The sequence below is a fragment of the Anopheles coluzzii genome, chromosome 3 (genome assembly GCF_943734685.1).
Source record: "Anopheles coluzzii chromosome 3, AcolN3, whole genome shotgun sequence".
NCBI classification, from domain to species: Eukaryota; Metazoa; Arthropoda; class Insecta; order Diptera; family Culicidae; genus Anopheles; species Anopheles coluzzii.
The window spans coordinates 78,418,888-78,443,171 of NC_064671.1; the positions used below are offsets into that span (position 1 = coordinate 78,418,888).

General features: G+C 41.9%; 1 protein-coding gene across 3 annotated transcripts in view; it reads right to left on the reverse strand.

Moving 5' to 3' along the window:
* Window positions 1–1,135: 1,135 nt before the first annotated feature.
* Window positions 1,136–24,284, reverse strand: part of LOC120958509 (MOXD1 homolog 1) — a 52,026-nt gene continuing 28,877 nt past the window's right edge. For all 3 annotated transcript variants that reach the window (XM_049608889.1, XM_040381359.2, XM_040381358.2), the window contains exons 3-7: window positions 9,700–9,852; window positions 5,908–6,200; window positions 3,617–4,295; window positions 2,843–3,373; window positions 1,136–2,749 (exon numbers count right to left, since the gene is read on the reverse strand). In XM_049608889.1, the coding sequence (XP_049464846.1) occupies window positions 2,561–2,749; window positions 2,843–3,373; window positions 3,617–4,295; window positions 5,908–6,200; window positions 9,700–9,852 (1,845 nt within the window). In that variant the 3' untranslated portion in view covers window positions 1,136–2,560. The remainder of the gene's footprint in view (window positions 2,750–2,842; window positions 3,374–3,616; window positions 4,296–5,907; window positions 6,201–9,699; window positions 9,853–24,284) is intronic.

The following is a 24,284-nucleotide window of genomic DNA, read 5'->3' on the forward strand; positions in this document are numbered from 1 at the left end:
AGTTGGCAAACATGCTATCATTTAGCGAGGTTAAGCTTCGTCGGAGTGCTTACTGATCTTACCCTAAAGAGTGATTTCCTTGCGCTGATTACGAACGAAGTAATGGCCGATCTCAACGACCAGCAGCGGTGTTGCGTTTTCCTTGAAAGCAGCTATGCATTTACAACAATAGCAAAGGTTTGGGAAGAGTTAAAATTGTCCTCATCAGCAAATATCGAACAACTCACAACTTACTTTCAATGAAATGAAAACAATCCGTGCTGAGGATGTGCTGTGTTCCAGGAACGCAACCAAGTTCAACCGTACTGAATAGCTGAAGCCTACCGAATGAAGACGATTGATAGTTTTGAAGCTTGCTCGCTCTATCGGACACAAACTTAGTCGGCGCTCTAGCAGCAATCGAACACGACATCCGACACGAACAAACCCATATAATCATATGGAGGTGCACTGTGCAAACAAACAAACAAGACAAACATGTCAAATCCCATACATTTTTCATGTTCGATGTCGTGTTCGATTGGTGCTAGAGCGCCGGGTTAGAGAGCGGTACTTGTTCCGACGCAATGCGTTGCGATTTTGCCAAAATGTATGGGATTTGACAGACGCATGCGTTAACGACGCACGACGCAGCGTCAAAGTAGAAAAATTTCTATTTCGACGCACGTCGTGATGCGTCTGTCAAAATGGTTTAACCATATCGGGTGAAAATCGATATTTTTTCACGTTACATTGTTTCGAGCGCAATTGGACGTGTAATTGGACTACTAAATAATTTTATTAACAAAACAAAATTAATGTAGAGAAAGTAATTTCGTAATTGCTGCAAAACAGATGTGTGTGGGTCAGTATGCAATATGCAATAAAAAAGCGAAAACATGCTTTGCACTGTTTTGAGCAGAACTGGAAATGATTTTACAGTTGTAATTTAACATTATAATCACTTCAAAACCTATAAATAAGAGGCATTATCGAAACAAGTACCAAGCCCTTAGCCAGCACAATTCAGCATCTTGCGCAGTTGCTTTTTCAAATTATGCTAAAAGCACATACAAATCGGTTTCATCGTAGCTTTTGCTTAATAGTGGGGCAATAAAAAAGAGTAGTACGAAAGAGACAGCATTGCGCGGAAATATTACATTACAAGTGACATACGCAAACAAGTATTTGATTTATTGATTTTTAGCTTTATTTTACATCGAGTTTCTTATTTTTTTACCACAGCTACACTACATTTGAGTTCGGGTCTTAAAACTGTAAACATTACTACATCGTTTATCTTACAATAGCTTGTACGCATTGTGGTTGGTACTAGCTTCAGTATCGCACTACTGATCCATTAAGTAATAACATTAAAGTCCTGCCTATTCGTGGCCGCTTGTCGTTTACCTATGCGCCGCCTTCCCACCTATCGTACCTTCGTAGCAGGTGTGTGCGTGCGCGCTTTAATGAATACCTAACGATACACCTAACGATCGGCAGCTTCTCACTCGGTGAGTATCTGTCGAGAAACATATCGAAAGACACACTACTGTCTAGCTTAATATCCTTTGCTAACGTATCGAGCTTTTGCCCTGTTTTGCGTGAGAGCGATTGTGATGACGATTTTAAACTTTGGCATTTCTAATCCCGTCCTGGCCCGCACTGCTCAATTCGTCTAACTTGAGCCAATCTTAACCAAAAAGTTCTAATCTTAAGGGAGCCTGTTTACTTTCTTTTGCTGAATGGGCAGGTGTTTTAAAATGTACAAACGTCTTTCTATTATCTCTGCCCGGGACTATACATGAAGACTCTTTTTTTGCATTAGGAAAGAACTGGCCCCTGGATGTCTGGCCAACGACTTACACTGAAGCTGCTTTTTTTGCGGGTCCAAAGAATGCGTAAATCAACCTTATTGTTTGCTGTTCAGAGAAACAGGTTCGTTCAGTTTAATCGCCCAACATTCAATCAATGGTTGGCCCCCGTCGCCAGAAGCCTATAGCGAAATGACTTTCATCGCTCGAGATTAGTTTCGCGCTTGAGATTTTCCCCTTACAGCCGAAACGTTCTCGATAGCAGCAGACCAATGAGTCTGGGTTAGAAAGCAGCGGAATAATACTAACGATAGCATAATAACGCCCATCACACAATAGAGCTAAGTAAATAAATTAGAGAAAATTATGGTAGTCGAGCTTGCTAAAACTACATTCTTGCGGCAGAATGTGGGAAAATGCGGGTAGAACTTGGTGACCGACCCGAGGACAGGGGGAGCGCAATTTTGGGCGCCGTGATTTATACTTTCCCTCCGCTCCTGTTGTCCAGAGATAGAGAAAGAGAGAAAGAGAGAGAGAGAGCGGTAGGGGAAAGAATCTAATCACCCCAATAAGCGCTTTGAAAGGTAGTGCAATAAATAAAAGTAAGTATAAGTAACAGTGTGCCGGTCGCGGGACCGCATTCAACAAGCAACCCCCTCTGCTCTTCGTTGAGAGCGATTTCCCGTCAGAAGTCGCAGGGAGTCAGATTTTCCACGAAACGCAACTTTCACCCCCAAGTCGTTGGTGATGGATGGTGGATGGTAGTGCTAGTGGTAGTCGCCCGTACAAAACCGTCGATACAGTATTAATAGGAAGAGCACGAGCAGCTTCGTGCTGGACATCTGTTTGGTCGCGGCGGAGGTGTGGTCCGCAAACTCCATGAACAGATGGTACGGGCATTGGCTCGGTGCCTTCACGAACGTGTCAAAGACGGGATACTTAAATATTTCCGACGCCTGCGAAAGGGAGTAAAAGGAGCGTGTATTAGAAATGGTGTATTTTGGCAGGAAAGCTTCGTTTTTTTTCTTTTTTTCGTGCGTAATACTTACCACAGAAATAGAATCGCTCGAAACGCGACAGAACGTCATGTGCTTTCCGGTCAGGATGCTCTGCTCGACGCGCCTCGTAAACAGTGGCTCCGACCAGGGCAGCTGGTTCAGGTGCGACAGGAAGGTGCGGTCGTGAAACTCGACCGGATCGGATATGATCAGCTTGTTCAGTATCGATTCCTTGTACAGCACGTCCTCCTCGTCGATGACGCTGTAGTCTTTCGCATTCTGCAGCGCCTTGATTGCGAGCTGGTTCTGCTCGTCGTCGACGTCACCGCCGGGTGCGAAGTTGGGAAACACGGTCGTCGGCAGCAGGTCCAGTATGTTGCCATTGTACAGGAACAGATTCTCCACGTCGGTCATGTTCATTGCGTAGAACTGAAACACGCCGAACGTTTCGAAGAACTCTTTCACCGGGGTCATGCTGTAGCAGCCGGCTAGTTCGATTTTCGGATAGTAGGTGATGAACGACAGGCACATCTCCTGCTTGGTCGAGTAGCCACCGAGCGTGGGCCGTCGTCGACCGACAGTCTGGCAGAACCCGGGGGAAAAGAAAGGTTACATTATTGTTTAATTTATTACATTCTGGAGAATGATGATGATGAGTAATGTGTTGAAAAGCTCTTAACAGTATGCTTTTGCAATGCGGGTTGCATACTGTTTGGCGCACTTTTATTGTTTTTTGGTTTTAAAATTCTCCAAACGTACGTTTAGAATGCTTTTATTCTAAAATAAAAAAATCACCCATAGCGGCATGTGCCACGGTTTGCTTACCTCGTAGGCACAATCGGTAATGAGATAGTCTCCCGGCAGGACGCTCGTTTCGTTTTCCAGCTGGCGGACCTGCTGGAAGTTATGGTTGTAGTTGTCGTCCTCTACGATCCGTGGCAGCTCCTTGCCGTCCCGCACGTGCCGCAGCTTCATCTTTCTGCCCGCCACGTGCGAGTGCAGTGCGGCCGACACGATGTTAATGCCCTCGGCCGGAAAGACCGCCCCGGTGCAGGACGGACCGCAGATGCCGACGTTGCGGTACAGCTTCTGGCCGGGCGGAATCATCTGCGTGTCGGACACGGACACGCCGGATATCATCATGCCGGCGTCATGCTTGCGCACGTGGCGCGTATAGTGGATGCGAAAGCCGGAATGGTCCAGCACGCGCTTGGCGCGCGGATTGTCGTAGTGCACCTCGAGCATGTAATATTTCGGCGCGCCCTTATCGCCCCCGATCGGGATGCCGATGTGCTCGGGCAGGAACTGGCCCGATGCACCGACGCCCCAGGTAGCGACCGGTGTGATGCACGAGTCCCAGTCGCGGGGCGTCAGGAGATTGCTGTTGCAGACCGCCCCGCTGCTCTTTACCCACACGTCCCAGGAGTTCGGGTCGGAACCGGGGTACGAGTTGGTGGAACACTCGAACAGTGTCATGTGGTGAACCAGTGGCTGTTTCGTGGAGCTGCAAAAGAACAAAAGGTGGGGAGATTAAATTATAGATTAAAAAAAGGACTTTCGGGATGAGGCTGAGGATGGTTTTAGGCGAAGGATAAAGATGAGGCCTTTCCGATGAAAGTTGGTCGTGCGTCTCTACAACAACAACTTGTATGTAGATACGGAGACGAGGTAATCTAGTCCAGAGTTCCATGTATTTCGTTCCACATGGCAGCCACACAATGAGCTGGGTGTGATGGGAGACATCAATCAAAATGCTAAAATATGACCTTCATTTACAAGCACCGGAACAAAGCACGAGTCCTATTTCAATCCAGGCGAATCCCATTCAACTACCTGGTACGAGAATAGCTAATTAAGCTCACACGGATATGATGGGTTGATTAATTTAAATTATACTGTCCTATTCCTGCCCGTTTGGATGCCTGATTTGATGATCTGTGCGGCACACGCTGGTGGCAGTAATTTAATTCCCTATCCAGGACATCCAAAATACAAACGGCATTGCATTTCGCGAACCTCAGAAAACGCTACAATGCATTGTTTTTTGCGCAAAAATGTGACACGTCCGATGATAATGTTTCATAATGAGCTTGGCCGTGCCTATCAATCATCAGGAGAGCCAAATATTTGCCCCCGTGTGAGAGATTGTTTAGTCATTATCTCGAAAATCTAATCCATTCAAAATGGATGAATTATTCATTTCATAATAGTGATATGTGATAGTGTCTCCCGTTTTGTGATCAATCATTAAATGCCCCCGGCGTGGCATTGTGCTACTTCCACAAAAGTGCTCCACAATGATTTAAAGCCATCGATAAGGCAGTGAAGTAGAAATGTCGTGATAATGTGACCTCAAACAAGGTTCAGAAATCTCTTCGGGCCAGATTTAGCTGACCGAAAGAAAAGGTTCGAAATAGACTTTGCATCGCCCCACGGACGGTTAGATACGCGCACGAGACCTGGAAAGCACTCATCCGTGGCGAGTTGCATGCGCAAAATTGGCGGAGAAACAACCGACCGATCGACCAGCCCGGGACGGTCTTTGGGGGAATTAGGCAAAAAACCGGCTCCGCAGATAACATCTTTACCGGCCGGCCCCAGTCTCTCTGCAGGTGACAGCAGGAAGTATTAGCCAGAGGTTCCCTGGGACTGTTTTGTCCATTCGCTCCTTCCTCCCTCCAGGTAAACAAAGAATGTGGAAGAAACGTGCGATCAAAACGAATGATACCTTTACCACACAAAAGCGGACGACCTTCTCCCCTCATCGGTTAATAAGGGTCTATCTCTTGCTCTCAAAAAAATTAATTCCAAAAGCCTAGAGCCTCGAGCCATAGGCAAATCTTGAGGACATCTTCCACTCTTTCCGTACCAAACACCTGCCGGGTTTTTTGTTGATTTACTGCTTAATTTAGTGGAAACGGTTATGCAAATCTATCTCTGTAGACATTGCGGATAGAACAGGTACACTCCGGCAGGCGAAGGAAGACAAGTGCATAGCAACATTTGAAACATATCCTACAGTGATGAACTCCAAAAATGGATGCCCAACGAACTGTGCACTAATCTGGTAGCATACAGTTATCCGTTCCGTTCTACCAGCAACATTCTTTCCTTACCTTTCCTTCGTCAGCAGTGCCTCGTAACCGATGATGTGATGCTTCTCGCGCAGTGTCGGTGCCTTCAGTATCTTGCACCAGTACAGCGTATCCATGCTCGTATCGATGGACACGTTCTTCACCGTCACGTCCCATTGCCGCAGGTCGTCCCGTTGCAATGCATCCGCCGGTCGGCGAAACATTGGACCGAGAAAGTGGATCGACCGGGCGCCACGGTTACCGCTGTGCCCCTTTAGACTGCCGGCTACCGGGTCCCGGTCACCGTACGACCACAGGATCTTCATCGTATCGGACTGTGGAAATATGGAAAAAAATATATGGTGGGAAAGATTAATTTACGACCCGAATCGAGAATCACGGTAGAGAGGAAAGAAGTGTCACCGAGTAGAAGGACGTGTGACAAAACCATTCGTTCGATCGAGAGTGAGTGTTAGTGTAGGGGTTGGAGTTTGAAGTTGTCAAATTCATTGAAGAATGCATTTGACAAGGATTGAGTAAGTTTCAAATGAATTTTGATACAATCGATTGGAATTCTTGGTACTACAACACGTTGATAGTTGGATCACCTGGAATGGTAGTTACTATGCTGCTTACAGGGTTTTCCCAGTCAGTTTCGAATGTAAACATTGTTATTCACCGCATTCAAGATGTTTTTCAACAGCTGTCAATTTGGTGTGCTTGCTTCATAATGAAATTTCAGTTTCAACACATGATTTTCAACACATAACAAAGAACTTTTAGGCGCAATCCAGCTTGAGGCGTGTGAAAAATCATGCTGAAGAAATTATAAATTATGATGATGAAAATGAAATATCAGTTTGATGTGGATTAACATCTTGCACGTGGTGATTACCAATGTCTACATTCGAAAGTGACTTGGAAACCCCTGTAAGCACCATAGTAAATACCTATTGGTTGTATTGATTGCATTGATACAGGTAGAGATATGTGTGACAGTGCGGCAGCTTAAAGTTGGCAAAGCAAAGAGGAAAACTTGTTGAAACAGGCTTTCAGTCCCGAGCAGATTTCTTAAACGGGATGAAAGTCTCACACACAACAACAGGGAAAACTGCGTATTAAATTTCACACCTTGTTCTACCTTTCAGCTCTTTCGGCTTTTGTTCTTTTAGAGCAACAGCTTTAGAGGAAACTATCCACTAGAAAGTTAGAGAGGATGTAGTAAACGGATCCTATTGCATAGAACGTAAAATGCAGTATGTATTTACTGTTCGTTGCTTTAGTTAAGATACTCCGACAATATCACAGATTCGAGGGTCGTACATAGTTTCGAATGTCACGCACAAATGTATCCAAGCATGAAAGGAGAGATTTGCTTGAAGAAGTTGTGCACCACTTCCCACATGAGGCAAGTTCCGATGATAAGATTCTTAAAGCATATAAGAAAATCATACCGTGCACTCAGTAACATGACTAGATAAGTATGAAGATCCTTTTTCCCTCTGGGGGGTTTTGTATCCTTGATTGGATTCCATCTCAAAAGTGTGCTTCAGTTGAGAAGGGGGTTGCAATTTATTATGGACTAATAACATATGTATGTGTACTTATGGTAGCGAATCTGTTCAATCTCTTATTAATCCCGATCTCTCGCTTGAAGCTTATGTTTTTTAATTCAAAAACTTGTACAACAATCTTGCATATTCCTTTCTATGTTGTCGGTTAAAACCCTATCTTCCGAGGACATTTTCGGTTCGGAGCTAAAACTTTCCGAACGTAAGTAACCCATCTCAAACACCTCTACAAACCGATAAAGATCGTACCTTTGTCAACCTGTTGCCCTTATAATGCGCTGAATAAATTATTGTGACTTTTACCCTGACCACAAATTTACCGAACATCTTTTTTTGTTGTTTGCGCTTACGCTTTTTCTTTTCCATTTTCAAAAGCTGTTCGAGTGTTTAAGGAACTGTTGCGTGAGGAGAAGTAGAGAGGAGAAGTAAACCGCGAGAGAGTAAAAATATATACGCGATAAGTTTATAATTGAGGTGAATGAAATGGAAAACTTTTAATTTTCTCTGTTTGCCTGTTTGTTGGCGTTGCTTTTCCGCCTTGATGCTCTGGTCTGCTTAATGGGGAAAGTTTTACACCACTGTTTTAATATTGTAACGCCGACCCGCTCCTTCCGACGATGATTATGATGATGGCAGATTTTTTCATAAACCTATTCCTGATCGCGGCCATCCGCCAATAAGGGATGATAAGGAATGCTAAAAATAACATTACGATGTTACACAAAAAAAACGAAAGCAGCCTTTTGAAATAGTTGAGAAAAGCTGTTAAAAATTTGCTGTGGCGATTTGTGATAATTATAAAGCATTTGAAAGAGATATAAGAAATAAGAGAAAGAGCAGCGGCAACAAATTTGTGGCGAAAATTTTTAAAGCGTCTACAATCTGGAACTATTTATCTCGTCTAGGTTATCGTTCTAGGAAACAGCTTCGTGGTACAAGCGAATACCCACAAGAGCTTCCCTGTTCGCAATAAATTTAAAATCGATTGTAACGGCTGTATGCAGTGGGACTAGACTTGGCACATTCATGCGCTAGAATCACGTGTAGGCATATTTTTTTTATTCCGTCTTAGATAAAACACTTTCGACGTGACAAAGAGCACAATTTTATCTGGAGAGTGTGCCTGTTTGGCTGGAACAAAAAGGGTTGGACGCAAAAGATTTTGAAAAAAAAAATCATTCATTTTCAGTATCTTTGCTTGATTTTCGTGTAGCAAGTTTTTTCCACACTATAATCCACAAAGAAAAAACTCCAAAGATACCATAGACCTGACACATTGGCGTTTTTTCTCTAGAGGGTCCAAACTGTCCAAACTGCTCCATGTTCGCTTAACTGCTCTATGATACTGCATGTGCTGTTTTCAGCTTGCTGAGTGAAGCAGGCGTATGTGCCTTGCCGCCTGTTATAGACGTCGAACGACGTACACAAGAGTTTTGTGATAGCAGCTGAACAGGAGAAAAACAATAATGACAGTTTTGTTTGACATGGATAGGAGAAAAAACGGGACTAGCAAATGTCATGCGAAACAAATAAACGGATGTGTGCAACAGAGTGCATGACGCAGTACCGGTTCCAAGGTCGCTGGCATAATATGCTGGTGTTAAGAATGATAGGGAAAGAAAATATAAGCCCTTGTTGACTTATGATGGGACTTATGATTCGTTTTATGATGGGTGCAAGTTTTGCAAAAATGTCAGGCGTAAACATGTAAAAATATTGTGTTTACTTGCAACAGCAATTGAATACAAAATTCTGAACATATTTTTGTAGTTTATGCAATCAAAGATTATGTAAAATATGAGAGTAAAATACGTGTTTAGTATTATGCTTAAGTTACTATAAACACTATACTATTTTTTCTAGTGAATTGTATTGAGCGCCCAAAAGTATGTAAAATATTTGTTTTGATGCTTTTGATATTTGTTTATCGTTTGCAAGGTTTAAAAGCGCATTTAAATTGACAATAAGATCAGTATATGGTACAGCATACATTTAGGCGCTTAGCTTAACAATAGAGCTTATGATTGATGGGGTTGATGGATCGACAGAATGGGGTTTGATGGTTTGACAGAATAAGATATGCTTTCCCATTCCTTAGGCAGTGTATTATTTCAAACAATAGAAGATACATGAATTAGATTATCAGATTTTAAAACGATATTAATTTACATACATTTAGGCGCATTTATAACAAACATCGAATAAAGGTTATCAAACCATAGAAGATAAATCAGTGAAAAGCTTATTTCTACAAAATACTTACACCAATGATTACATCGTGAGGATCACACGTTTCAAGTGCCCGCCGGAAGGTAACGCTAGTGTGCGTTAGGTTCTGGAATCCACTCTCGATGTGATAGTTTTGCGTGTCGTCCTGTACCGGCATGTGATGATTGTCTTTCGAACCATGGCAATCCTGCAAAAGAAAGGAAAGAAATATTGCTTTACAAAGGTGATATTTATGTTGGTTGGCTATGGATGGAGAAGAAAAAAAAAAAGATAAAATATTACATTTTTAATCCCTTGGAGGAGCAGAACACAGTATGGCCAAATTTATGAATCCCAATTAAGATCACTTTCTAAGCCATTTCGGTAAATTTTCCTTCCTTATTTAACCTTCGAACTTGGGAGCTTAACGCATCACAGCCTAATGTATACCACCTCTCCCCCGAGTAAAGTATGTTTCAACCGGAAAGGCAAGGGTTCGAAAAACAAACAAAACCCTTCGGAAATGGTACATGTGCTTACATTAAAGCGCTGTGAGTCTTAGAAAATCTTGCGCTTGCCACTAAATGGATGACTGTAAAGGGAGGAGGGAGTTTCCTGCTCCGTCATAAAGCTCCCGGAAATATGAAGCATTTCCGGTTCCGGGTCATTGGAAGCGATTTGCTAACCGGATCCTTCCCCCTCACTGTCCTGGATCCTGTACCGTAATTAATTAGCAAACCAAATGAAGGCACTATACACCTCCCGAGAGACAGTCCGGAACTGGGCAGGTTTTCCTGTACCTGTAATTAGCTTCATATTTACTGTTCACCTCCAGCGACGGTGGTTGTGCGTGTGTACATTAGGTTTCGGTGAAATGGTGGTTTCGTGGAAAATCGAAGAAAAAGTGAAAAATCGACGAAGCTAAAGCTTCCTTTTAAAGAGCACACACTTCATGCTTTACTATCCCTCCTTTTTATCCTTGTTTCCTCTCTGCTCAGATATATTGACACCATTTTCTCAAGTTCAATGTCTAATTTCTGTAGCGTGCAAAACGAAGCTTGAAAAGTGTCCGGGCGCTTCTTTTCAGACGCGGGCAATCCACTTTCAAGGAAATCCTTTCCCCCATTGTACCGTGCGCGATCGTGCCCGAGAGCAGGATTTTCTATTTTCGCCCGGTAGAGACGTAATGGTACAATTTTTCCGATCGATAGCAGCGCAGCAGTAGAAAGTTTTCCAATAATTTTAGCAGCGCGTCAGCACTGCTGAACACCGGGATGTGCTGGAATTTTCCTAACTGACTAGGAAAGCTTTAAAGTTTTCCTGTTTCTGGGAATTTCTTTTCATTCACCACATCCGAAACAAATAGCCGCCAGCGTGGGGAAGAAAATTTGTATATATATATATTTTTTAAATTATTTCAAAAGTTTTACAACTTTTACTGCGGAAATGTCTGTAAGAAAACCATAGTAAATTAAAATTTATTTATTAAACTTTGTTGTTTATACATTAAAAAAACATTCTTGTGCTACGAGCATGAAAATTAAAATTATAAATTTGAATGCTTCTCAGTATGATGTCATAAATACATTGCTTATTTTCTGATAACTTCCTACGCGGAGGCAGTTTACTTCTTCTCGCTTTCTTCTCACTCCACCCAGTTTGTAACGTAAATATACATTTACGCTACTTTATGATGCACTTGTGAGGATATGAGATGTGGAAAACTTTGATCATTTTAGGCAACACCAAAACATAGGCCGAAACAGCGCACAGCACGTGGTCGGAAAGCAAACTTTTAGCGTTTGGACACACGCGTTCCGCGTTCCGTTTCAACAAGTGTGAAAAAACAAATTGTGCCAAGTCTTTGCTATCGGCAGCCGCACGATTCCTAGAATGACGCTTTTCTTGGCATTGTATTTTTGCTTTTCTTTCCAGTCGGCACGCTAAAACTTTCTCCGCCAAAGAAGCGGGACTTGAGGCGGAAAAATAAATTTGTCTACCATAAAATATCGAGCAAAAAAACAAAAACTAAAATAAAAAAAAACAAGAAAGCAAAGAACCAGCCCAGTCAAGCGAGTCGCAAAACCGCAGGACCGCTTCGCGTTCTGCGCTAGACAACTTCCTGGTTTCCTATTTTTACCGGTTTTGGTGGGTTTTTCGGTTTTCTCGTCTACCTATGGAGTGTGCGACGACTACGACGGTAGCACATTTTCCTCCGTATGAAAACAGCAAATCGATGCGGTAAGGAGGAAGAGTTTATTCTGTTTATTCGACTTTGCTGCTATTTTTAGACCTCTATCGCTATTTTATGATAAGCAAACTCACGTGTAAACTAAATACTGCAGCAAAGCTTACAACAAAATTTGCCCGACTAAATCAACTATCTCACTCATAGTTAAACCAGCTGTCACATTCTTTTTAAAGCATCCGTAAAAGCGAGCAAACACAGATCGAGTGTGTTTTAGTTTTGCCTGATACGGTAGTGAACGTGGGGAAAACCTTTCCGCCGATCGTCAAATATTCATTGTTCTGCATTCCGCTGACTGTCTTTTATCGGAAAGGTACTGCTATGCTAGGTTGAGAGCTTTTCTGGGTGTAATGGAAACCACTGTTTCAACTTTGACGCTTTTCTGTTTCTGGAATATTTTGATCGAGCAAAGTCGTCGGAATCGACAATGGCGATGGAGAATTTGCTATGAAGTACAAATGTGGCGTATGTGCATTATTTAAATACATCAATTATAGATCGAGCTCGTAACGTGAATCAGGACGTTTTGCGGTACTTCCAAAGAATTTGAAAATATGTTTAATATTCGGAGAATTTTTAAAGCCCCAATTGGGCTAAGGTTTGCCCGCTTTGCGTTTAATTTCAGTGCTTGTACTAAAATTAGTTTCTTGGCTCTAAGTAAACGTTACCTTATAAACATTAAGGTAAAAGGCTTGCAAAGCGCCTAAAGGTATGCAAAATGAAGATGTAAAACAGTTGGAGTAGAAATTTCTAACGAACAATTTAAATGAATTTTCCTAATTAAAATCATTGAAGTGGATTAAAATAGCAATAAACAACCGTTTTAAGCACTCTCGTCCTCAAATAATTTCTACTTTATAACTCCGGTGAGAGGTAAAAATCATAGTAAATCATGATTTTGTATACATTTAGGCGTATCGAAATGTTAACATTTTCCGCGTAAACCAACGTGCGATTACAAAAAAGCACAGTTACCATCCTAGTGAATTTTGTATTTTTCTTTTCAATCTTTAAAACAGTATCGCAACAAATATTTGCACCGCGTATTTGTACATGCCTGCTCGATTCAATGAAATGGAGCGTAAAATATGAAGCAGCGGTACACATGAACACACACCCCGATGCTAACGTGCAAAATTGCCGAATTCAATTATAATTTAACAACATTCTGTACTTTGGTAGTTGATGCAGATTTTTGTTTTGTTTTAATCCTTCGCTTCCTGTTTCGCTGTTACTAATTTTAAACGGTTCGTTTCGGTAGCGAAAGGATTATGGGCAATAATTGCGAAACTCAATCCACACATTTTGGGGTGCAATTATCTGCAATCGAGTAAATTGAATTCGATACCGGGGCGGCAGTTTGATGGGATCGGTTTTGTGAGGAAACATATAGTAACGCGGTAGTACTCAAGTGGGGTGTGTATTGAAATAAGCATGCTGTAATATGACTTGCAAGTGAAAATGTTAATTTGTTGTGTACATTTTCGGGGAAAAAGGATAACATTGTGATTCTGAAACGCATACAGTAGAAGAGAGCAAAAAACACCAAAGCTCCAATTATCAGCTCGTGTTCTTATTGAGCAAAATGATTGTCTATCTTTACGACCGGACGAGATACACAACCAACCCGGATTGATTCATTTCATCTAACTTTTCTCCATTTGCCGGTCCGGATTTGGCACTACATTTTCCATTTGCTCTTCTTGCTATTCGTGAAATATTATATCCACCAGCTCGACAAACTCTTTCTCGAACTCCTGATACACAACCACCGAAAAAAAGGGATACCATTACCCGAAAACACTCGGCTCCGTTTCGCGCGGTGCTAGTAGTTTGAAAAACAAATTAAGCCAAAGCTGAAGCGAAAAGGAAGAACTCTGGCATATTCTACCAACAATCATCAATTTTGTGGCTGCGGTTTCCACTGCAATGCTCTCCCTCTCTCTTCCTTCGCATTTCCAATCTTTCGCTCATCGAACTTGGTGTGTGTGTTTGGCGGATTGGCGGCGCTTTTGGCTGTTCGAGAACCCAAGGTCAGATGCTGCAGGGAGTGAGATACTGCTTTTACGAACATAAATAACTAAACTTACAGTTTACGGCAGAAGAAGAGGAAGCTTACATAGCGGGTGGTGTACGGAATTACGGTACTAAAAAGGGAAAACTACCCCGGAAGTGGGAAAGTTTCACTAATGGAGATATTTTCCCAAATCAGTGTGCCGGTGGGTTTACAACACTTTTCACCAGATCTCCCATTAGGGCATCGATTTCACGACACTTTAGGATGCTGTATCTAGCGAATGGGTTTAAAGTTCGGTTCCTTTTCCATTCCTTTCGTGTCGCTTTATGCCCCGATACTTGAGAGGGTGGTTTTTCTACGGTGCGGTACCAAACCCAACGCCACTGCACCCATCACTGGTGGAATATGCTTTAAAACCATACAGCTTATGGGTAGGTGGTAGCGCCCAGAAAGAAAGTTTGCAAAAGTTAATTTTGATCCTGTGCTCCCCCGAGCACCCGAGCTTGCTAATGGTTGGAGAGTGCAAAAGTCGGTGAAATTTATTGAATCATAATCATAAGCACGACATAATTGATTGTCGGTCCTCAGTTCATCAGCCCACTTTGGAGGAGGTGCAGAAAGTTCGCTTGAAAGCGTCAGTTAATATAAATGGCTGAGGTCATGGTTGGAATGGTTTTGCATCCTAGGTTAGTAACACTTCAACTTAAATCGCATTTTTATTGTTATTTTACACACATTCTCCTTTGCGTTTAATGAATGTTGCAAAGTTTTTTGCAAAAAGAGCAAACAGCTACGCGTCACGATATAGTTTTAAAATATTCATCATCCCTTTCCTTCATTTTGTGTGTTTCTTCCTATCCTATCACCTTATTTACGATGCATTAGCAAGCCAACGAAACTGGTTAGGAATTACACCCGACCCAAGCCACCACACCACTCAAACGATGATCCATTCAAACACGCACCATAAAACCACAGCACCGGAGCGCAGCAACCAACATCATCCGTTTCATTCGTTTGGCACTAATATACTTGGGCTAATCTGTTCGGATCTTCGTGTTAGTGAAGAGTGAGCAATTAAAAGTTTACCTAACCATGTGGACGAATAGCAGGAGGAAGTTTACGGATGAAGCGAAACACGCAATGAAAGGAGCTGGACATGAAAGAACTATTGATCGGGTCTGGTGAATGCTGCTTGGCATTGCAGCACACACGGGAAGGAACAAGTTTTGCACCTGCAGTTGGCGATGGATGCACTTTTTTGGGGAGATTTTCATTCATCGTTCTGGTCTGATGGTTCGGCCGAGGTTGGATATAAGCTATTGTAGCACGATGGCCAGTTATGGAGTTAAATTAAATGGTTTTTAATAGAGAGTTCTTAATTCACTCAAAAACTTTCATACCGATATAAGAACTAATATTAAAAAGTCAGTGTAAAGAATTGATTAAAAATATGCTCTTGTAAATATAATTTTGTTAAGCGGGTTGCATACTTTAGAGCGTATATCACACACTTAAATAAATTGCAAAAAAGATAGATACGTAGAAATATGCCACAGAAGCTTTTTGAATGTATTTTTAGCAATATACTAATAAAACAGACCTCATTCTATACGGCATACAACACCAAAATGATAATGCGAACGTTTGACCCACCTCCTGCTCGTTGTACATTTCCTATAGCTATTTTTTCTTACGACAAGTTAGCTACGAGAGCACGTCAGGAAACAAATTAAAATAAAATACATTCATTTATCCGCAGTGCGCGCCGGAGTAAGCTCCGCGGTAATTGATGACAGCAGAGCAGCAGCAACCAGGCACGCTCGAGGCGAGCGAATGTCTTATACCAAATGTGCAGAAGCAGCTCGCCAAAATTGCATGCCTTAAATGCGTCCTCCAAAATATTGCCTTGCGGCCAAAAAAAAAGGCAAGAAACCAGCATCGTGGGCCAAGAGCAATTTTGTACAAAAGCTGCCCGGAAAGATGATTGCTGATTGCTTGATTGTTGTTCTTTCGGTCCGAATTTCGGTGGCCCAACGGTTCGTGTGTAAGCGGGAGATGACGAAACAGACGAGAAGAGCATCGAAAAAAAGAACTTCAAAAAACGAAGTCAAGCAATCAGGCAGCAGGAAAATGTGCAACTTGCGTGCACCTAAACGCATCGTTCTTCGTCGTTTCGCTGAAGGTAGCCACCTTCAGGTGGCACCGGCAGCGCCACAGAACGTGTCCGAAGCGAATGAATGGATGGGCAAAGATTGTAATAAGTTTTTGAAATCTTCAACGAAATCAGCAATTTTCTTGCACCTTCCAATTTCAGCAGGAGATGATGCTGGTTGCAGTTTTCTACCTACGCCACCAGAGCAAACTGTAGTGGAAGTTTGCAGAAGGTTTTGAAAACATTAAATGCGAACGCTGCAGCAAGGTTAGCTTTTTCATGCATTACACCAAAATAAAAAAAAAAAAAACGTACTACAATATAACATCCCTACAACTGTACTAAAATACTATGCGCCTAAAGGTATGCTCTTTAAGTATAAAATTGTAAAAGCGCGTTTATAAACCATTAAACCCACTTTGCAGATAATCAAGGAAATCTTGCCGTTCTTACAGGGTTTTCGAGGATTATATAGACATGTTCAGCGAGTTGTAGATTCGTTCAGGCATATAATAGACTCTTTCAGCGAGATATAGAATTGGCGTTGACATGTTCTGCGATTCTGTAGAGCTGTCATTTGTTTTGTTTACACACTGTGCCGCAGGGTTCAATTTTTCATTCTTAAATACCATAAAAGTAGCTAATAATCATTCTCCAAACTGTTTAATACATAAATTAGTTGAAAAAAGCACATTTTTTCGAAACCCGTTTGTTTACCTTTTGATGAGAACGATCTAACTTGCAGTCCAAGGGGTACAAAAGTGACATATCTACAGTATAACCGAACATGTCTACACCTACTTCCGAACAATTCTATATCTCGCTGAAAGAGTCTATTATATTATATGCCTGAACGAATCTACAACTCGCTGAACATGTCTATATAATCCTCGAAAACCCTGTAAACCATACCAGTAGCTATAGCATTTGAGTTACAATTTTCCTCACGAGTGAATAAAGCCTCGCCGTTTGATCAACCAAATGTAACGATGTTGTGATGAAGCATAAAATTCAACTTCAAACTCTTCCGTAACTGGTTTCTGGTGTACCGATACAATGAAAACCAAAGTTTTCAGTTCACCATCAGTGAGCATCATCCAGGGGGCTTCTTATCAGCAGCGACCGAGAGAGCGAGGAAAGTATGAAGTCTGCAGTATGATAAAATCAACAGCAGAACCGCTCTCCACTAGCCTCGCGAATGATAAATGTTTGCTTATTTTTAACAGTACCGTTCTATTGCTTTTAAACTAGTTTTCCTCTTCCTTTGCTGTGCGTTGTAATGTTTGTGATTGCTTTGAAAAGAAAAAAAAAATGCACACAATTTCTCTGTAGTTTCTTGCATTTTGTTTTGCCTCTACCACAACCCATAAATTAAATCTCAGTCTCAATCGTTTCCGGTTTCCCCGCAGGAAAAATGAGCATCCCTAGGGAAGCACACCGACCGCCGACCGGCCAGCGTAGAAACATTGTGCCACACTTCCAACGAAAGGACAGTTGCCTGGTTTCTTTGCCTTTGGCTGAATGGCTGGCGGTAAAAAGGCATATTTACATTATCATTATCATACTTTTGCAGTCGGGAAAGATATTTGGAGCGTTTGGTTGTTGGACTTTTATTTCCCTTTTTCTTTCTATCGTCACACTTACTGAAGATGAAGTTCAAGGAACGATCGCGGGCCAGCTGGACGGAGGCAAGGCTTACGAGGATTGTGGTTGGGATATTTGGTATTTGAAAAACGAGAAGAAATAATAGGATGATAAATGGTGAACGCAGCGTGTGGGAGCGGGAAGGGAACCTTGGAGTTTTATTTCATTTTGCAGTGATCCATCGTTGCTGTGGCACCGCGTGGAAGGATGTCTTCGCCACTGACCCGGAAATGATGAAAGAGGGGAAAAGGAGAGACTGTGTTTCCCTTACAATCGCAAAAGAATTATGTTCCGTGTTTTTAAAGCGCTGCTGACACAAAACAGGAGCTGTGCTTCAACAATCAATCTTCAGAACCTTAATTACATTGAAATGGACAGTTGATTGGGCCAATAATTATAATTAGGAGTGCACGAACCCAAAAAAAAGCCATATCCACTGGGATTACTATCGGATTACCATTCCCAAAATGGTGGAAAAAGGGCATCGACAAATTTTGTGCGGCGAACAAAACAATGTGGAAACAACTAACACCCAGACGCACAGCAAAAAAACGGATCGTTGAAACATAACGAAAACGAACCGACATTGATTGGTAATTGAAACCCGCACCCGGTGGTGAGGGAGCTGAAAGTACACGCAAGGATCGGAAACGATGCTGTAAAACTATTATTTCTGCCATTGGTTAGAAGTTGGCATTGGGTCGGGCGTGGTAGTGGTGTGTGGACGGTATCGTAACAGAAATTGAAATTATAGTAAATTGCCATTTTATGAGGCTTTGATTTCGGTGAATGGTTTTACGATTTGGTTTTTATTGGATAATAGAGCAATAGAAATGCTAGAAAACAAAAATAACGGCGACAGATGTTTTTAGTACATTTGGTGCGCCTAAATGTATGCATTGGTAGAGACAAAATAGGCTAAAGGTGTTAAATTATACCACTAAAAAGCTCAATTTTTAGATTTATTCTAAAACATTCCACCTTTGGTAATTTTGTAAATAATGTATTGGTTGTTTTCCAATTACTTAGCAAGGGTAGTGAATAATGCATCAATGTTTCTAAGTAGCTTATGAGGCCAATAATGGGCAACATGTTTAGCGTAAGTACTTTTAACAGCCGTCCATTTGAAATGCCCGATCAATCCAATTAAAATAAAATCCTATTAATGTCAAACACAAATCAATACCGGCAAGCAAAGAACGCACTGACTTTATTAGAAACTCCATTAGTCCATTACATTTACAAATTGATCTACCTCAAGCATCCAGCGGTAGTAGCCCATCAGCAAGTACAAAAAAGTAATAAAGCAGGACTGCTAACCAGGAGGAGCACAGGACTCCCCCGGGAAGCCGTTAATTGCACACAACAGGACCGAAGAAACCTCCCGACACACTGCTGTATTGCCATGTGCTAAAACGCATGCTCCAGCTCGCAGCAGTTGCTCCCAGTTGCGAAAAGGTTATTTTAAAAATCCATCCCAAACTGCCCCGCCCAGTCTTCCTGTGACTATTAGCTGGGAGACTTCATTTTCACCAAACTTTATGCTCCACTCCGCGCCACTTTATGGCGCATATGTTTCCGGTTTTACTCCAGTTTTAGTCCAGTGCGCTTCATCCATCCATCGTCTTTCATGTGCGGGGTTGAAGGTTTACGACGCTTTTTCGAAAACATATCGCGCGGTTGATGAATTGGCGAATGGCGAACGGTGCAGAAAAAGGGGAGCCAGCTTCCACTCAAAATGCGCCCCCTTACGCCCGTACACACATATCTCATTTATTTGTGACCGTGTAGTATTTTTATTCTCCCTTTGCGCTGTTTCCTTGATTTAGCTTCTACACTCGACGGGAAGCTGACTCGTTTTTTCCCTGCACAGGACAGGGGAAGCGGTAGCTGGATATAAAATAACTGGCAGAACAGTGCTGCTTCTCTGCTGAGCCCTTACTGGAACTGGCAGGTTATTATTTTTCGCTTTTCTTGCTTCAAGAACCCTTTTGGAAAGGATGGCGCAGGCACGGATGTGCACGTGAGCTTAAATGCCGCGGAAGCGCGCAGAAGAGGCGCAAAGTAGCACATGCGAGCGTGAGAGAGCGTATGTGCTATTTGGCAATTGTTTCTGCTCAAGATCAATCAAATGCCCCCAATTGCAAATAAATGCCATGTACAGCGAAATGTGCGCTCGTTGACTGAGGAAATGAAAGGCTGACGTAATGAGAAAGGAGAATGCGAGATGAAAATAATTATTTGCTTTAAATAGTATTTCTTTAGCAAAACAAAAAAACTAAACTTTCTTCTGAACCTTCAAACTAGTGATGGAAAAAATGAAGTTTTTGTCGGAATTGAATCGATTCCGGAATCGGCTCCGGAGTCAACTCCGGGTTCTGCTCCGAAGTCAACTCCGGAATCGGTTCCGGAGTCAACTCCGAAATCGGCTTCGGATTCGGCTCCGCAATCGACTCCGGAATCGGCTCCGGAATTGACTCCGGAATCGGAACCGATTCCGAAATCGGAATCGATTCCGGAATCGGAAACGGCTCCGGAATTGATTCCAAACACGAAAGGTCGGAATCGGAGCTCTCACCACTAATTCAGAAACATGCTGCCATCTGTCGGAAAACTACGAAATCAATGTCATGCTGTTGATTGCCTTTTATTTCTCTGAGATTTTTTATTGTTGTTTCAAAACTTTCATATGAAACGTTTTTGTTTTACTGTTAAATTGAAAATGCTACTACAATTAAATGCTAACTTCCCAGAACCGTTACATACAAAGCATTGATCGTGGCACAACAGTGCCAACAGCAAGTTCAAAGGTTGTACATTTGCATTTATTTTTAGTAAAATAATTGAGCACACTCGTGAGCGTGGTATACGTGGAAAACATGAAACGCGTCGGATGATGCGAAAGACTTATTATTGGAATTTATCAAACAACAAGCACACGCAGCCTCTCCGTTTGAAGAGTGTACACAAATCCAGGAAAAGGAACAGATTATGCTACGCGAATACAACAGCTCGTAACGAACTGCAGAAAAGCATTTCTTTGTTTTTAAAACCAAACATAAACATCCATGTAGAGAGTGAGTATGTCCAGAGATGCGCTTTTTAATTATATTTCCCAAGTCCCATGCTATCCATCACAATACCTTAACACGTCCCGGATGGACAACAAGAGACGCAAGTTCATTGATCATCGTCTTCTTCAGAAGCAAATTTTGGACATTAATCTTTTTTCCCGTGTCCGCATCCTTTGACCGGGTTGCGTTTGTTGTGGCAGGGCCGTGTGGTATGTCCGTGAGTTCATACGACCATTTCAGGCCTCTCTCTCTCCCATTTGCTGGACCTGCCGCTGGACAGATAATGGAAAAGAAAACATTTGCCCCTGCAAACCTTTCCCTCCCCCCGTCAAAACCTGTCAATTTTCTACCTCGGTATCATCGATCAAACTTTCTGATAACGGTTCATTCGTGAAACTTCCCTCCAAACAGATGTAACGCTCTACTCGGGGTTACATGCTCGATTTCGGGTTTTTTTTCTTCTTCGCCCAGTCCCACTCGAAAAGAGGATGCTCGAAATTATTAAACGCTCCCGTTTTAGTCCTCGGGGTGAAAGTTAGTGGTCCTTGCTGCTGCTCGAGCACCCCGGGCCCGGACCGGCTCTCGTTTCAATAACAGGTTCATCCAGGCATCCCTTTCTGTTTATATTATCATTTTCATTCCATCCCCGTGCATATAAAACATTCCAAAAGTGTAGCTTTTACATCGGCAGAACACTTGCGAAAAGGGACTATAAGGTAACATGCAGTAAAACAAAAGCTACACAAAAAAAAAATACGTAAGGACTCTCCTGTCTCCTCAAGGGAAGCGCGTTGCAGTGCAAAATTCATATTAACCGTTACTTGAAGCAAAAGCACCCTGGCGATGCTCGGGCCGGTTGCTTTCGGGTGGTTTAATATATTAATTAAAGCATACCGATGTGCACCGTGGAGAGTACCTCCAATCGCCATTCCTTGCCATTCCTTGCCATGGGTGTACCCGAGGCGGTGGGTTTTCGACAATGACCGGTTCAGGGTGGGCAAGGTTTGACCTAAAAGCCATAAATGGACACCAAGGAGTCAGGTGAAAAACAGAATAGCGAGAGGGAAAGAAAAAAAACCGGGTCCCAAATTCCAGCGGTATTCTGAAAGCCATAGGACAAGTTGATGCTCGAGTGCTTAACGATCATTGCTCGACGGTGATGCACAGAGCAGGATATAATTATGGCACGATAAGAGAGTTCTTTGGCAGCAATAACGAACTGAACAGAGTGGAAGCAGAGTGCGTGTGTAGTATCGCTGCGCTTTGGGGAATGTGAATTTATTATACGAAACGAGCACAATAATATTTTTAATGATGAGTTGCACATGCATGAATAATATTTAATAGACACTTATATATTTTTTGTAAAGCAATTGTCTAGCAAACCCATTCTTTCAGGATAAAAAAGCAAATGTCTTGAATTTGACTGTAATTTTACTGCAGTAATTTAATAACGGAGATCTGTCGATAAAATGACCATGCCAAAGGGGAAGATACCGTTACGAAACCATACAGTTATGATTGTGGGAATATCTAGTCAATTGTCACTACAGTAAGGACATCCCAGATAGCTTCAAATCTTTCCATCTAAATCAATAGTTGATTTAGATCAATATAACAGTTTCATATAAAATATAGCTGTATTCGGCTACAAGCGACATTGGTCAAGACGATGACGAGTAATCAATGACAAAGTTTGTAAAAATCAAAACTCAAATGCTTGAACAAAAGAGTAAGTCAGTAATAATGTACAACAATCATTCGCAGTTCGCAATTCTTGATATACGCGAATTCTCAGTACGCGATTCTTATGAATTTGACAGCTCCATGTGTTTTTATTGCAAATATTTTAATTCTTTGAAATATTTTATGCTCTTTTTGAATTTCCTTAATGTTCTTAAAGCATTTTGCATTAAATTTGTGCAAAAGATGCCTGTATTACAACAACAAACTTAAATGCAAAACTCTGTGGCGATATTTTTCAACCCTCGAGCCAGTAGTGTACACAATTTTTTCATACGAATCCGCTATACGCGAAAACTTGAGATACGCTATTGTGCTCGGTCCCGTACGATAGCGTATATCGGATAATGACAGTATATTAATCACATCATTAAAATGGCAATATTAGGTAGATATATTAGGTTTAGTTAAAGCCCATAGCTGAGTCAATGGGTAATGTTTGTATAGACAGAAAAGTACTATGATGTCCAAAAAATCAATGAATAAGATCCGTAGATTGTGGATTATGGTATAATTTCTAAATTGTTGCATCTTCTCTATGACAGTATAATTAATTGATCTGAGTACATGAGAATATGGCAAGTTTCTAAAAACAGAAGAAGAAAATTCCTAGCAAAGTTTTCAGAACCATACTCGTACCGATAGCACATCGTTTATACCAGAGATTATACCAGTGCATTCGAAAATGATACGACATGAAACTTACTTCCAAGTACACAAACAACCCTTTTCTACAGTCAGCCAAAGCTCCAGTTCCTAGAAATTCCCCCCAAACCTTAGCCCATAAATCAATGATAGCTAGAACGCATGTCATGTAACAAAAGGATCACTTACAACCCCACTCGCTTACTTGCGGTCACGCATGTTGGGGAATTAAAATGAAGAAAAGCCGCGACTTATCGGCGAACAAGTTGTTATCAAACATCCGGTAGATAATTGCTGACTGGGAGAGGGAAAGTATTGAATCCCTGAAAGATTCTGATTTTCACAAAGCAAACACCTACATCATTCTTAGCAAGAAACCCCGTACCATCTACATTCACTATGCTCCCCACCTGGGCTTGCTTTCGGATCGACAGTTTTGGCAACAGCAAACACACAGGACACAGGACAAACGCCGGCCGGTTCCGTATCGATATACACGACAACCACGTGGGGAGTAGTAAACGGGAAACAGGTTTGAAATTGAGTTTGACAATCCTCGTGGGAAGTGGTGGAACCTAGGAGAAGGAAAATATTCACACAGCCAGCATTGGAAAAGGGAAATAGAAAATCAATGCAATCGGCAACCGGGTAATCAAATTGCACTGCCCGTGACACTGACATGCAGTGAAAGCAACCATTTAAAGTGCTCCAATGAGAGGTATGTGTGTGTGTGCTTTCCAGGGAGGCGGAAAACTGGTGTGGAAAACAACAACCGCTGATTGATTCCAACCTGAGTGTAATCGAATGATCTTTTCCGGATTGGCTCTACACGATCCTGATTAGGTTAGAGAGGTGGTTGAAAGCTTGTTTTGTCGAAATGTCGGAATTCTGAAACTAAAACTGCTGCTGCGACCGGAAGTACCGGTGGTGTAGCATTGTGGTCATGCTTGGGCAATGACAGCAATGAATTTATTTTACAGCAATGAATTTATTTATTTCAGTCATTTATTGTCAGTTTGCAATAGAATCTATTACAACAAAACTTTGCAATTCTGAGTCTACATTAATCCATATTTCCGCTTAAGTTCTGATCCTCTCTTTTCGTGTGCTTTGT